The 15,804-nt window shown below is 40.1% G+C and overlaps 1 protein-coding gene across 1 annotated transcript in view; it reads left to right on the plus strand.

The window, feature by feature from the left end:
- The window catches only part of KIAA1468 (KIAA1468 ortholog), a 67,222-nt gene extending 51,790 nt beyond the window's left edge, over positions 1–15,432 (plus strand). The window contains exons 25-29 of the mRNA XM_010157942.1: positions 1,139–1,277; positions 2,203–2,319; positions 2,817–2,905; positions 7,562–7,632; positions 14,640–15,432. Coding sequence (XP_010156244.1) covers positions 1,139–1,277; positions 2,203–2,319; positions 2,817–2,905; positions 7,562–7,632; positions 14,640–14,760 — 537 coding nt within the window. The 3' untranslated portion in view covers positions 14,761–15,432. The remainder of the gene's footprint in view (positions 1–1,138; positions 1,278–2,202; positions 2,320–2,816; positions 2,906–7,561; positions 7,633–14,639) is intronic.
- Positions 15,433–15,804: the final 372 nt, after the last annotated feature.

Consider the following 15,804-nt stretch of genomic DNA (forward strand, 5'->3'; position numbering starts at 1 on the left):
ATTGTAATATTTGAGATGCTTTAGGATACTGCTTGGCTTCCAACTACTTTAGAAGGACACGAGTGTCTTGTGGTTCCGGTCCTATCTGCTGGCTTAGCCCATGGTGTCCAAGATGGCATTAAAAGACATCATAGTGACATAACTGAAATAGTTCTTGAGGATAATATAGATATGCAATTCCCTCTAGTTTTTTTTAAATGATGAAACTTTGGTAATAGATCAAAATTCTGAAAAAGACGCCCAGGATTCTGCTGTAAGCAGTAGAAATACCGTGGTTTGTTTTATATAGTTACTGTACAGCCAGATTTCTTCTTGAAGTCCTTGCAACTTTTCGCAGAGCTTGCATTCTTCCTGTAATTTCAACATATTCTGAAAGAATGTGTTTGAGGAAATGTGAGTAAGAAGTCAGTGATGACTCACAAGTACTTGGAAGACAGATAAGTAACAATTTTGTAGCTTGGAATGCATGCCTATAATCAGTTTGGGAAGAATACTGTTTTGTTACCACACAAAAATTACTGTATCCATTGCACTAATTATAATAAGCCTTAGAGTACAGAGGTGATACCGCCTTCCAGGATGTATCAAAGATGTTATTTTTACAACTTTGAGTGCAAATTAAATACTTATGTCATCTCAGATATATTTGTATTTTCAGTTTTTCTAGCCTCTAGTTGAAATCTTTTTAATCCCATTGATTTTGATGCTTACTTTTGCATCTCTGTCTTCTACGGAAAATCATTCAGTGTACTAATTGAGATATATAACAATAAAAATAAAGTGAATTCCATTCTAATTAAATGGGAAACTCCAAAGATACTAATAGTAAGAGGGAAATTTTAATAGCAGGTGAAAAAAACGTGAGTATCAAATCAAAGGAAACCTTAGGAGGAAAGAACAACAGTGGTATGGAAGCACCTGTCTTACAGTGAAAGATAGATCAAAACACAGTCCTTAAAGTCTAGAGCCGCATCAAAGTGTGTGGAACATACTGTCAGAAAAATATTGTAAAGTAATGGAAGGTCCAAGTTTTATCATCTGAAATATGGAAGGTTATAGACATACTCTGAACTGACCATAATGGTTTCTAGTATCTTCATTCTTTTGTCTACTTTTTATTTTTTTGGGAATATTTAAGCTTCTGGAAAGAGTAAAAATGCAGCTGGCATCTTTCCTAGAGGACCCTCAATATCAAGACCAACATTCTCTACATACGGAAATCATAAAAACGTTTGGAAGAGTTGGACCGAATGCTGAGCCAAGATTTAGAGATGAATGTAAGTTGCATCAGTGAGAAGATGCAGTCTTCCTCTTTCTGTCCCAAAGATGGTTATATTTTTTTTGTCTCTACAGAAATTTTGATGAAAACTCTCGTTTTCAGAGTTTGACATGTCCCAGTATTTAAGACACTGCTAGTATAATTTTCACTTTACCTACCACTGCTGTGTATATAGAACACCAGCACATGGTGGTGAGTGGTGTCAGAGGTGGAGGGGACTGGTCACTTCGCTGCACAGCAAATTTGAAGTTGTCTTTTTTTTAATTACTTGACATGTAAAACATCTTCCTCTTCCCACCTCCCTCGTTGCTTAACATCTTGCTGGCATATAAATTTCATGTATTCCACACATCTTAAATGTAAGTGCATCCCAAATTAAGAAAACTGCTTCTTTTCATGGCCCTGTAATGTAAAGCAAACAAAGTCGATTATTAAGACTCTCTTTTGAGATACTTGCAAACAAAACATGAGGAGCCATCATGCCTCCCAGCCGCAGGCATCTAGGTTAGCAAGCTAAACTCATTAGGCAGGATTCCTCTGTAGTTAGTGAAGATTTCTCATGGCGTGCATCTCTCTGTCACTAGCTTATCAGCTGCATTGATAAGGTAGAAGCATATTTTAGACAGCTTTAGCAACAGGAGAGTAATAACGTTGCAAAATATTTTCTGTAAGCTGTTACTATTTCAAAGGTTCTCTGAGGTACCCTTTTATTTCAGGTGGTGTTGCCACAGTTTTATTTCAAGTTTGAGTTGATGGGTGAAATCTGCAAGGGCAGTCCCTTCAAAAGCTGTCATTTGCAGTTCTTATTCCACACTGGTGTGTGGTGCTTCCAATGCCTGCGATTGCCACTTTGCAGCTGTGTAATGCTAAGCAAGTCTAGGGAAAGCAATTTCAAATACTTACTCCACTATTTACTTTTACAGTTGTTATTCCACACTTGCACAAGTTAGCCTTGGTCAACAACCAGCAGTCCGTGGATTCGAAGAGACTGGATATAGCTACCCACCTGTTTGAATCCTACAGTGCTCTTTCCTGTTGTTGTATCCTTTTTTTAAGGGAAGTTCAGCTGTTAAGTCCCTGGTGGGGGGAGAGGATTCATACTTGACAAATAACAAAGGTTGTCATTGAATGTGTGATGTAAAACATGATCGGTATAAAGAAGAGGTTTTCACAGAAGGTGGATGTGGTGGGCCGACCCTGGCTGGAGGCCAGGTGCCCACCGAGCCGCTCTGTCACTCCCCTCCTCAACAGGACCGGAGGGGTGAAAATAAAATGGAAAAAAATCTCATGGGTCAAGATGAAGGCCAGTAAATTTAAAAAAAAAAAAAAAAAAAGGTAGTGTGGTATGGATGTATGAAATACATGAAGTTAAATATGTTTAAGATCTTTTTTCTCCTTTATTATGTTGTTCTGTTCCTTGGGTTTTACTGCTGTAGCTTGTCCCTGTGCTCAGTAGAATAACATTATCAGAAGACAGAAAAATACTGTATCATTTCAGAAGATAAGCCTTATAATACCTTAACAACCTGGGTTTTAGTTATTTCAGAGGATTTAATGGTCAATCACTTTTTACCTGGACTTAAGTGTTTACGAACCGATATGGAACATCTCTCGCCAGAGCATGAGGTGAGCAGCTATGTTTACTGAGTATGAGGTGCTGGTGGCAGCAAAAGTTGAAATGCAGTGGTATTTAATATCAAAAGTTAAGGAGACCTACTCATGACCTACTCATTGAGGGAGTTTTTTGATAAGGAATAGGTCCTGTGATTTAAAAAACAATATAATCTTTAAAAATGTATTTCTAAGCCAAGGACCTCTGCAGGGAAATACTGAACGGTCAGAAGTGCACTTTGAACACACAGATCTTTGTAGATCAAAGAAAAAGGACATATTTTTTCCATCTGTTTTTTCATCAAGGCAGGGGTACACTATAATCAATGGCCAGAATATATCCAAGGAAATGCAGGTGAAAATTGGTGGAGTGCAGGAGAGAAAAGAGGCAAGGATGAGGGACGTATAGTCCTGAAATACGTGGGATGCACTTCATATCTGTGTCCAGTTCTGGTGTCCCCAGTACAGAAGCATGGACCTACTGGAGACACTCCAGCAACAGGCCACGAAGATGATGGACTGGAGCACCTCTCCTGTGAGGAGCGGCCGAGAGAGCTGGGGCTGTTCAGCCTGGAGAAGCGCAGGCTCAGGGGGACCGACATGAACATGTATAAATACCCGAAGGGAGAGTGCAAAGAGGATGGAGCCAGGCTCTGTTCAGCGGTGCCCGGTGAGAGGACCAGAGACACAAACTGAAACACAGGAGGTTCCCTCTGCACATCAGGAAACACTTTTTCACTGTCAGGGTGACCGAGCACCGGCACAGGTTGCCCAGAGAGGTGGTGGAGTCTCCATCCCTGGAGACACTCAGAAGCCGTCTGGACATGGTCCTGGGCAGCTGGGCTGTAGGTGGCCCTGCCAGAGCAGGGGGAGATGGTGGGCCAGATGACCTCCAGAGGGTCTCTCCCACCCTCAGCAGTCAGGACAACTTGGGAGCCAACAAGATGTTCTCTGGTAGAAAGAGCTTACAGAAAGCAGCAGAAGAGAAGAGTTAGCAGGAGAAGCTGAATTGAGAAACTTGAAAATCTTGGCCGTATGTCTGCACTTTTTTGTAAATACTTGCAGAGGATGAACGCTAAGAGAGATTGAAACATGCAGATATTAAGTCAGTAGCTGAAAACGAGACATAGTTCAGTTGAATATTAGGAAAACCTTGACAGTGTGAACATTTCAAGTGATGGAGGAAAAAACTGAATAAAAATTTACAAATTAACATAGGTTAACACTGCATTTCCATGGATTACTTTGTACTTGAGAAAAGTACTTTTCCTTACAATTGCAAAAGTGACCTAATTGAAATTACTGTTCTAGGAGATCTGAGTTCTCATACTTGGAAACAAAGTCCCTTCTTCCAGTTACATCTTCAGTCCAATAGCCTGTAGTGTCATTCTTTTATTTTCTGCATATTATTACATTATTTTATATAATTTGCAATATATGAAACTGGAGGTGAATTAATTTGAGGAACTTTCAGATGTAAAAGGAAAGAATCTGACTTCAGAGGGCTGAGTCAGAAGGGACAGTACTGACCTGAGCATCAGTCAAAGGCAACAGAATTGCACTTCCTTACCACAAGCAGCACTGGAGGAGATCTGGCAGTGAGGATACTCCATATTTAGCGTGAGCTCGGAGATGTATTGTGTTAGGGGAAGTCTAAAAATGTATCTGAAAGCTGCCGTAGGCAAAATTGGATTTAGTATAATTTTCTTTGTTCTATCATATTCATTGATGGGATAACTGGTAGAAATAGTAATGCTTCATTTTTGTATGGCAGTTAATGCAACTTCTACGGTTTAAGGGCATAGTCAGTTCAAAAGATACCCTGAACTAGAACAAAAGAACTTATTTGATTGAGGTTGAGTCTTGCAGCCAGAAAAGGAACTGAGAGCTTAAATAGGATTATAAATAAATAAATGAAGACAGCTCTCAATCCTCCTTTACCACATTCTGCATCACTGTGACTAATTGGCCTCAGGCACAATGCCAAGTGCTTTATTTGTTTAGCCAGAGAGAAACATAAATCTAAAAATGTTTACTCCTGCTCCAGTGGGATGGAAAACTCACTACAGCTTTTACTGCAGAAATGGAAATCTGGTGTTTCATCAGCTCCTTGCTACAACAGGATGTTTAGGCACCATGGTAGAGACCTCTGAGGCCCAGTTGGTTTCAGTGTCTGTCTTTCAAGCCTTCTGTCTTAAAACTGTGTTTTCTGAAGTAAATGTGATTTACTGTTTCAAATAGTTATACATTTGCATAAACAGAATTAACTCTTTTCTTGTTATTTTGGTCACTGTGTTATTCACAATTCAAATAGCATACCAGTTACAAAACCACATTTTCTCATTCACAGAGCCTTAGCTCTTGTGGCTCCAACATCAGTACTGAGTTTATTCTCATCTTGGAAATGTAACATTTGTGAAATTGGCTTGTGATCCTGTCAGACAGTGTTTAACTCTTAGCCCTCATATTTACTTTCCTTTCATTTGTATAAACAAAAGTGCAAGTTGGGCATTTAAGCCAGACCCTGTCATCTTTACTTTAAAGATTTCACCTTGTGCAGACGTTGCAGATATTTTGCCAGCATCTCTAATTCCATGTTGGGTCCCTTCTTCCTTCTCCACTTGCCTTATGTTTCTATTCAGAATAACTGGATTTTGAGTTGCATGATAGTGAGGTATAATCAGTACTTGGTGAAAACATTTAGTCCTTCTGCAGTGTTGTTTATTATAATTAAGCACGTTATGCCTCTCTAATGTCTCTGTGGAGTTCTGTCTCTGAAATCTCTAATAGTCTAAATGATTTCATAGTGAGTCCCATGACCAAACAAAGAGAACCCGCAGGAAGAGGTGTGAGCAGTATGTGCAATATCATATAGTATCATAAGGCAATTTATTTTATTTATACCATTCTTCTGTTTCACCCTGAACTTTAAGACAAATTAGTTTGGGGAAGAATTGTTCCACTTCATCCAAGAAATATGCAGCCTTCCCGGAAGAGGCTGCGCAATGGATGGGGGCTCCATCCTGCTATTCAAATGATCCTGAGTCCTTGCTGAATTATTCACGCCCTGACCAAGACTTTATATTAATGATATTTGTGACGTTCAGACTGATGTACAAAAACGTTGAAGTGTTCTGACGCATGGGTAGAACTGCTAAGTAACACAAGTTATGGCTGCTGTGCCCAGAAATTTCAGTTTTCTTTTGATACAGAAAGAAAAGCTTGGTTTTTCACTGGAATTCTGAATATATTTCTTTTATACCTCTGTGCTTTTGAGTTTAAGCACTTGCATAATCTGTTGTGCAAATAAAGGATGGCAGATTCAGCAGTAAGAATTGTAGTCCCCTTAGACTCCTACATGGGTTTGAATGCTGCTTTCTGGAACGTTCTGGGGTATATAATACCTGCTACACAAACTGTTTCAGATGTTGAAGTAATACTTTTGGAGAAACAGGCAGAACAGCGGCTCAGATCTGCACACCGGGCCACATCTTATCAGTGTAACAAATGGTTTCAAAGGATATTTTGTGCTGCAGCTGCCTAATAGCGATTTGACAGAAACCAGCTTTTTAAAGTATATAAATATGTTTTAAAGCTGTTATTGCTTGGTTGTAACCATTAGTGACTGATCTGTATTTTGGAGATTGAAACTGGGATTTTCCCATTGTTGTCTATATTCAGGTTTTGGTAAGACCCCACTAATTTTAGTTGCTTGCAGCTTTGAGATTTTAAGTTCAGTCTCTCAGAGAAAGTGTTTAGTTTTCTCTGGAGGTGTGAGTAGAGAAAGTTTCCATGTATGCAGTGGGTTTATGTATGTATGAAATATACGTGTATATATATACACGTTTCACACACTGCACTGCAGCTGTTTTGCCCAAGTGTTTCAAATGCTTTTGTCGTAATGTGTTTAAAACAGTACTGTTGTGGGCAGGGATTTAGATACCTGTCCAATGAATTGTACAATTTCTTTCAAAGCCTGCTACTGGGAAACATTCCTTTATTTTTGGTATGCTGGAGAAATGTAAAATGTCAGTGTGGGGTTGTTTTTTTCAGCCTTAAATATTCTGCAGAAGCTTTTAACGCTGCAATTGCTTAAGTAAGGGAAAAAACCTTGATTCATAGAAACCTGGGAGGCACCAGTGAAGTGATACCAAGTTTGCTTTAGCCCCTCCTTTCCACTGAGATGTTGTCTGAGGATGCTGTCCTGCTTTTTTCTTCTCTTTCCTTGCTTTTTCTTTCATGCATAAAGTTGGTAAAGATACAAATTTTAACAGGTACTTGGAAACTCTCCAAAGGAAAATAGAGGGAAGATGAATGTATGTCAGAGGTCATTGCTTATAAATAACAGTATTGTTTGAAAAAAAGGAAGATGAGGTGTGTCACAGAAGTGTTTGCTTTATCTGTACTTTAAAAAGGCAGGGGAAGCAGGAGGGAGTCTTGAACTCCTGTAGCTACTTCAAAAACATTTTACTACTTGAAGTATTTTGAATGGTTTTGTTGTTTCTAGCCACAAGTTGTTATTAGAGAGCTGGAATTTGAATGCACTTGAAAAACAGCAGAGAAACTTTCTAAGCAGTTCTGCTAATGTCAGAATTAATTGTGGAGCAGATTTTGTGCAAAGTGCTAATGCAAAAGAAAAAATGTCACGTATATCTCTTCCTTATGCCTTAGGTTATTTTAAGCTCCATGATAAAAGAGTGCGAACAGAAAGTGGAAAACAAGACCGTCCAAGAACCACAGGGGTAAGACTTCCACTTCTCTTTTTTTTCTGCGCCTCCAGATTAATGTTCTACAGAGTCTATTCCATAATGGTGTCCGAGGCTTGTGACCAGAAATCTCACCCTGACATATTCTGTACCTGAAAGCAGATTTTAAGAACTTTTAATTCAGTTTGTGGTTGTTTCTGCCTCCAGTGTAAAACACATTCTTATTTCTATCATAGCCGTGATGTTCTTGTTTTCCCACGTTACTTTCTTCTTCATTTTCTATCCGCTTAAAGCAGTAATTGAATTTCTGTCCTGAATCTGAGAAAGCAGGGAACGCTTGTTCGAAGTGCTTAGAGCAACGCATGTGGCACACACCTTGCAACCCCCTCCCGTGGGGGTGGCCTGCAGGCTGAAGCAATTGTTCATGGTAATGACCTGCTCCAGGTTACTGTCTCTGCTTGCACGTGACTAGCGCACACGAGAACAGTTTCTCCAGTGTATAAACTGGCCTGCCTGTGTGAATACGCCGTTTAGGAAATATGTTGGCTTTGGGAAAATACTGCACTTCAACATAACACCCATTCTACACACGCACAGTACACCCGGCTCTCCCGTGAGGCATCAGACACGTGGGGTATATGCGTCAGTTTGCCTCGTGGTGGAGATGGTAGCATGTGAGTCTGTCTCCTGATAACAAAAGAAGCTAACAGACCCACAATTTTGGAAAGCGAAGTATCTTTAGGTTGAGGTGTGTGTGGTTTTGCCTGCGTTTTTGCCTAGAATGGCAAACCAGCAGGTAATTTCTCCTGGATTATTATATAACTTAATAAATCTTTAGTAGTGTCACCAGGAAGAGTTTGAGAAGCAACAATAGGTATCTGAAAGAGAGAATCTGTCCTCAGTGATACCTTGCTGTGGGAATCAAGACAATTACTGGAACTTGTTTATGTCATGCTTCTGTATGTGTAACAAATTAATCGAATTTACTTCATGAAAGAGCTTAGGCAAAATCTCGGGAGCAACCGGTAGTTTGAGAATGACTGAAATAGGAAAGGTGTACGAGAATTGAACAGAAAAGCCATGGTGTGGAAAGAGAGTCAGTCCTTCATGCGCCAAATAAAATATCTTTTTACAAGGGCCTGTAGTGACAGGACAAGGGGTAACAGGTTTAAATTGAAAGTGGGGAGGTTTAGATTAGATATGAGGAAGAAGTTCTTCCCGGAGAGGGTGGTGAGGCACTGGAACAGGTTGCCCAGAGAAGCTGAGGATGCCCCATCCCTGGAAGTGTTCAAGGCCCGGCTGGACGAGGCTTTGAGCAACCTGGTCTAGTGCAAGGTGTCCCTGCCCATGGCAGGGGGGTTGGAACTAGATGGTCTTTAAGGTCCCTTCCAACCCAAACCATTCTGTGATTCTATGATCTTGGGCCTTGCCTCTGGTAATTGGCCTGTTTACTGGTGCAATTGATAATGTAGGAAGAACTGAATCCATTTGGGACATGAGGATCAGGTCAACTCTTAAAGGTGTGCTAGAAATGAACTTTGGGCTTAGGAGGTGAAATAATTTTAGGAGTAAAAATGTCCAGGTTCTGTGCAAATCACAATCTGTAGTGTATCTGTTCTAACGAGATAGTTGGTTCTGCCTAGTCATACAGAAACCCCATCTAAGGAAGCAGAAATACAGTCTTTACGATCTGAAGAATGCACTGTGGGTCACCTTCTTTCCTCTTTCCTACTCATGTGGCAATACTCTGAAGTAGGGACTGTACTGACTAAGCATATTCCAGTTGAATGGCTATTTTGATGATAAAATGGGCATTTCTTTGACACACTAGTTAGTTACAGAACAAGAACAGGTTTATTTGATTTAATCACTCCACGGGCATATTCCTTCCTTGCAATGTAAGTAGCCAGTCAAGAACCAAAAAATGCATTTGTTCATGCTGTTTTTTCCCCAGGGCTTCACTATGCTACTGCATCAAGCTCTGTGCTTTTGCCCTTACCCATTCTGCCTTATCTTAGACAGAGCTTTCTGGCACGCGCATACCTGCGTGTGTCCCCAGCAGCCGTGCTTTGAACACCCACCCCTTTCCTGTGTCCTTCAGATTGTCCAGCAGCTGTGTGTTTGCTTTTTCCTTGGCCAGAATGGTGAATGTTTAGCTTGCCTTCAGCTGTATTCAAGGTTGGCACTTCAGCCAGCTGTTCCTCAGAAAGCAACCTAGCAGTAATGATTCTTGGCAAGACAGAAAACGGATAGTTGCCCCACTAGACCCATCCTACTCCACACAAGTAAGCATTAGTGTATTGAGGTCTTCCCCGTAGTACGTACCTGACGTAGCAGGTAGTTGCGATAAGGCAGAACTGACAGCCTGACTCTTTGCAGATGGGGCACTGAGCAGTCGCTGTATCCTCTCACCACCCAACCTGGGCAGGGACACCCCTCCGCATAAGCAGTGGCAGTATTTTTGACTAACAAGTTGAGTCATTAGAATCAGTTGCATATGTGAGCATCTGTTACTTTGCAAATATTTTCTTTGCCTGGCTTGTTTGGGGTTTCTTTTTTTTTTAATGTGCAGGCTAACTAATATTCTTTTTTCATTTTAATTCTTTGTGTATTGAAAAAATCCACCCCTTCAGACTCTGACTGTGTAAAGACAAAAATAAAAGCAGTTTATGTATCTAAATACATAAGATATTTTATGTCCGATAAACTACTACTTTTTGAAGTTAAATTAATTTATCAGTCGTTGAGCGACTTCTGGACAGCCTTTTAGGAGAGATCATTAGGCAATAAGAAATTGATTCCTTCTCAGGCAAACATATTCTGAAAGACATATTTTCTCTCCCAGAATGCAGCAAATGTACAAGATATCAAACTGGTCTCTCTAAAGAACACCATTAACCTTGACCTGAAGGGGTTTTATTCTCTTACCTGCATTAACTAAACTGTGAAACCTAAGATTCTGAAACAAAATTCTTTGGCCGAGCTCTTCCTAGTTCTGAAGGTGGTGCTCTTCAGTTGGACAGGATTTTTATTTTTAAGTGTGTGCTGTTGTGTCTTTCAAATGTTTTAACTTGTTCAGTTGTTCAAAGCTGTTCTCTGCATGGCTAGAGATTGAGGCATCAACTTTTATTTCTTGTAGGGTTTAGACATAACCTTGCTTGAGCTTATGCCCGTGCAGATATGCTAACCTAGATGTCAGAGGTCTGTATTACTTAAAAACCCGTTTATGAAAATATTTTTGAAATCACAGTTAGTCACAGATAAATGCAAATGTGGTACAACATCCAGTGTATTTTCTTGCAGAGTGCAACTGCTGAAAACTGTAAGATTTGAAAAGTATAAATCTTCGCAGTGTGTTGGTTCGTACTTAATTAGCTTTTCCCTTTCTTACTCAAAATGAGGCTATGGTTGCAATCTTTTACCGTGCAAAATCACCACACAATATTTTAACACTGAAGAAATGAACTTTTCATGTACATGAGCGTCTCCTTTTTCTTGCTAAGCCCTTGCCAATTTCAGTTCCCAATTTCAGTGTTAAATATAAATTTGACAAAGGATTTAAATGCAACTAGGAGACAAATTACCGAGTTTTGTTAACAGTTTCAGAATGTGTACACAAAAATAAAACTGGATGCAAAAACAATCATAAGATGCCTTCTATTATCTTGTCTTTGCCCCTTGTTGTTAGAAAAGGTTGGTCAAGTAATATGGGGTCACAGGTGTAGTTTGGGTTTTTTTTTTTTAAATATTAAAGTTTATCTTAACTATTGGATAGCCACTTTCATTAAACACTTTCTTTAGCAATTAGCGAGGTATTTAAGTCTTGGGCAATACTATTACAGACTGATTTTTATAAAACATCCAGAATAAATATTGTTTCGGCCTAAAGCTTCCCCATAAAGCAGGCAGAACTCTGCATAGCATCTAGGCACTGGTCAAAAATTTGATGTTTACAGATTACTTTTCTTTGTGCGTTTGGTTTGTGCTTTTTTTTTTTTTTAATAATGAGTAAATGCAAGGGCTTTTCTGTAGGACTGCTTGTTTGAAACAAGGTATGTTATTGCCTTGTTGGTTTCTCTGATTCTTTTTTTAAAGACATGAGACTCAAATTATTTTATTTCATACTGCTTTTATTACTGGGTTTAAATGTTCAATTTGTGTACTGATAGAAGTCTTTCTGGGGGCATATTTAAACTCCAGAGTATGTCAAGTGTTGTGGATTATCTTTCTATTTACAGCAATTTATAAAACATGACCTAGACGGTCAAGTTCCTAACTTTTAATTTTTAACATCAGATGGCTGATGTCCTCCAAAACGGTTTTGAAAGTTAAGTGAACATTTCCTGGTTTTCCGCAAACATATTCCAGATTAGTAGAATAATGACAGCACACGTTTGCTTAAAACTACAGGTTTGCCACCAGTTGCTAGACTTTTCTTTTCTGAAGTGAGCAATTTTATTTTCTTCATGTCACTAATGCTTGGAATGCACTCTATTTCCCAAATCCTTTTCCCTAGTTAGACACAACTCTAGGTAACACCGTAGGCTGGAATAGCTTCTTGTTGTTAACCAGCTGATAACGAGTATAAACTGCAATTTACATAATCGCTATGCCCTTGCTTTACTGTGAGCTCAGAGGGCGGTAGATGTTCAAGTCCAGACGTCTGGCTGTGTGATTGTGCCCAAAAGAAATTTTGCTTAATAAGAGTTTATAAATCATTTCAAAAAAGCTGTATGTCTTCATCGCTGCTGCTAAATAGAAGAAAAAGATTGCTATTTTTTAAATGTCAATTTTATTCAGATGTTGTCTACAAAGAGACATAACCTGAGAAGCATTTTCAAAATTTTAAACTTAACTAAAAATTCAGACATGATACTTTCACTAAAATGATGCTTAAACTCTAAAGATTAACTAATCATAGAACCATAGAATGGTTTGGGTGGGAAGGGACCTTGAAGACCATCTAGTTCCACCCCCCCTGCCATGGGCAGGGACACCTTCCACTAGACCAGGTTGCTCAAAGCCTCATCCAGCCTGGCCTTGAACACTTCCAGGGATGGGGCATCCACAGCTTCTCTGGGCAACCTGTTCCAGTGCCTCACCACCCTCTCCGGGATGAACTTCTTCCTGATATCCAATCTAAACCTCCCTGCTTTCAGTTTAAACCCGTTGCAGAGCTTTTGGAAGATACCAACTAATAATTAGATATAAAATGAGACGACTGGTTTGAGTAACCTGTTCCATAAACAGGAGATGTTCTGGGGGTTAAAAAAAAACAAACAAACAAAAAAAAAAAACCACACAATTTAAGAGTATGCTTTGTGATACTTCTGGGAATGCTGTGTGGGGTGTATGTAGAGCCCCTCCAGAGATCTAGGTCCATTAGGCACTGTGAAAATGCAGAAGACTGGGACTCTCTTCAGCTTAAAAAGTAGAAGGGATGGGGGATACATTTGAGGGGATGTAGCTATGGTACAATTAAGCTGTTTGTAAATCCGCAGTACAGCTTTAGAGAGAAGCTTCCCTTATGGTTTTTTTCAAGTTCTCTGTTTGAGAAGAACCAGGGTGTGTTACTGCTTAAGGACCTTTCCTTGCGGTACGAAATGGGAAAAAATACTGTATGCATCCCTACCGCCTCAGAAGGAATAACTCAGATTCTGTTGAAGCAATTTGGAGTTCAAGTTAACGTGGCCTGCCTTGGTGCAAAAGTGTCTGTCTAACAGAACTTCTTATAACCTTGCAGACTGAAAAGTCGGTCCCTGGAAGCTGGCCTGTGCCAGTCAGGCAGATCTAGGGATCTTAGGTGTAACTTTGAAATGCAGAGTCCACACTGAGCTCACAAGGGAGAATTTCACTGGTAATGTTTGATAAAATTGGCCCTGTCTAATCTTGAAAAATGTTGGCCATTTTAACTACATATATAGGAAGTCTGGAATTTACATATCCCTGCCGTCGTATTTTTCCCTTGCTACACTCTGTCTTGAGACAGATCACCCCTACTGTGTTAAACAGTTACGTATATCTGAAGTTGAGCTCCCTGATACGTTGCCGTTTTAAAAATATTGTAAATTAGAAAAAAAAAAAGTCAGTTTTGCAGCATTGGCATCGTTTCCTAACACGTTGTTCAAAGTGGCAGCATCTTGGAGGTTTGGTATTGATTGGGTTGCTCCTCCTAGTCTAGGTTGTGGGGAAAATTATGGGCTCTCCGTTGTCTTCTCTAGTAGATACGAAGTAGGAACGCTCGAGCAAAGGTAGTAGGAGTCCCATGGACACCAACCAGGAGAAAGCTCTTTCCCCAGCAAGGGGTAGACCTAGTAGGACTCAGTGCCCCGGGGTGGGATTTACAAGGGGATTGAGGAAGAGCTGAACAAATAATACGGAGTAAAGATTCAGTAACTAGATCTACAATCTAGTAGATCTAGTAACCGAATCTATTTGAAGTCTAGTTACAATCTAGTAACTTGAGTTACTAGATTGACAGTCTGCACCAATTTTAAACTCCGATCAGGTGGCAATATTTGGAAAATAAGAGAGTTGGGAATTAAGGAGAGGGGTCACCGTTCTGCACTTGCCTTGCTTTTACTCTTCTCTGCGTGTCTGCTCACGGCCGCTGTCGGAGGCAGGATACTTGGGCTAGGTGGTACCAATTCAGGCCAAGGACCTGTTGCCCTTGTGTTAAACCAACAAGGGTTGACGCTCCAGTCAGCGAGAAGGTAGAGCCGGTCTTTCACCGAGGCGTTTGTCACTGCAGCTATCGCCACGTAGCCAACAGATGCTAAGCTGGCGACTTCTAAAGCAGTAAGAACTAGTGTGCATGGCTTGCAACTGTTCCCTAGGGCTGCAAAGGCATTTAAGAGCGTGTACGTTCATTCAAGAGCGTGTACGTAGGCTTGGCGGCGATGGCTTTTCAGTTCTTTGCGATGGACCGGTCCTCTGTGGCCTTGAAACCTCCGAAACGCAAAGACAATTCAGGTGCTTACGGAAGCACAGCACAGTGTTCGTTTTGCTTTGTGGCCTTACATCCCTAAGTGTTTCTTCCCCAGCTCGATGTCGATCGCAGCCAGCCTCGTGAGTGAAGACACAAAGACCAAGTTTCTGAACAAAATGGGCCAGCTGACGACGTCGGGTGCGATGTTGGCCAACGTGTTTCAGAGGAAGAAGTAAGGTGGGAAAAGGAACTCCCGGCGAACACTAAGATGGACCTCACAGAGACTGGTTCCTGTACTTGAAGTACTTGCCTTTTAATTTCTTCTGTCTTATGTTCTTGTAGTATAATTTTATTCTAACCTCCAAAGATATTTGCACTGCTTTTGAATATCGCTGTGTATCTGTTTATTTTGGGTTAACTGTGGTTGATATAAAACTGAAATCATAGTCTGTACCAGGTCCCTGTTCTGTGTTCTTGTCTTTCCAGCATACATTTTTTTTTTTTATATATATATAGTGGAAGGTTTTTTTTTTTAATTTTCTGACAGGATATCAGCAAATATCTGTATTATACATGGAGCTATTATGACGGTACTTAATGTAAATTTGAAGTCATTGTCACGAAGAAGTAATAAAAGTGGAGATTACTTATGTATTTAAATTATGAAAGAGTAACGCAGATTTTTTTTTTTTATTATGTTTCTAAAAAGAAGAGCCACCAGTATCTGTCTGTGCTTCTAGGGTTGTTTTTATAAGTATTGTGCATCTTGAATCCCGAGGAATTGCAGTATCTGATGTGTGAGACCACTTGCACGGCATCGGTCTGCAGGGAATGCTCATGTTTCAGATGCTTTATGCTGACACTGTAAATGCTGTACAAAGTCCTTCAGATAAAATTCTCACATCTGTTGTGGTTTTTTTGAGGGATGTTTTCTTTTTGTTGGGGCTGTTGTTTTATTTTCAAGCACTTTAACAACCAGTCTGCACATCCAGAGGCACATCCGCTGTAGTAAAGGAAAAACGTGATAAATTAAGGGGTGTTAATAAACGTAGAAGCTACCACGCAGGGTCCCACGACAGTTCTGCAGGCAGAGGGTACTTGGGCGGGAGAAGGAGCGCTGTCATCTTGCGCTCTGTGCAGCTCTGTTTACTGGGAGAGCTGAAATTAAGGTCTTTGGGGGTTTTGTTGTTGTTTAGATTGAGTCTCAGTTCAAATTTAATTCCAAGAGTATTTGAAATTATGTTGAGTTTGACATGCAGTTTCTTTTAAAATGTTACGTA

Source organism: Eurypyga helias, unplaced genomic scaffold (genome assembly GCF_000690775.1).
Source record: "Eurypyga helias isolate BGI_N326 unplaced genomic scaffold, ASM69077v1 scaffold9638, whole genome shotgun sequence".
Taxonomy (NCBI): domain Eukaryota; kingdom Metazoa; phylum Chordata; class Aves; order Eurypygiformes; family Eurypygidae; genus Eurypyga; species Eurypyga helias.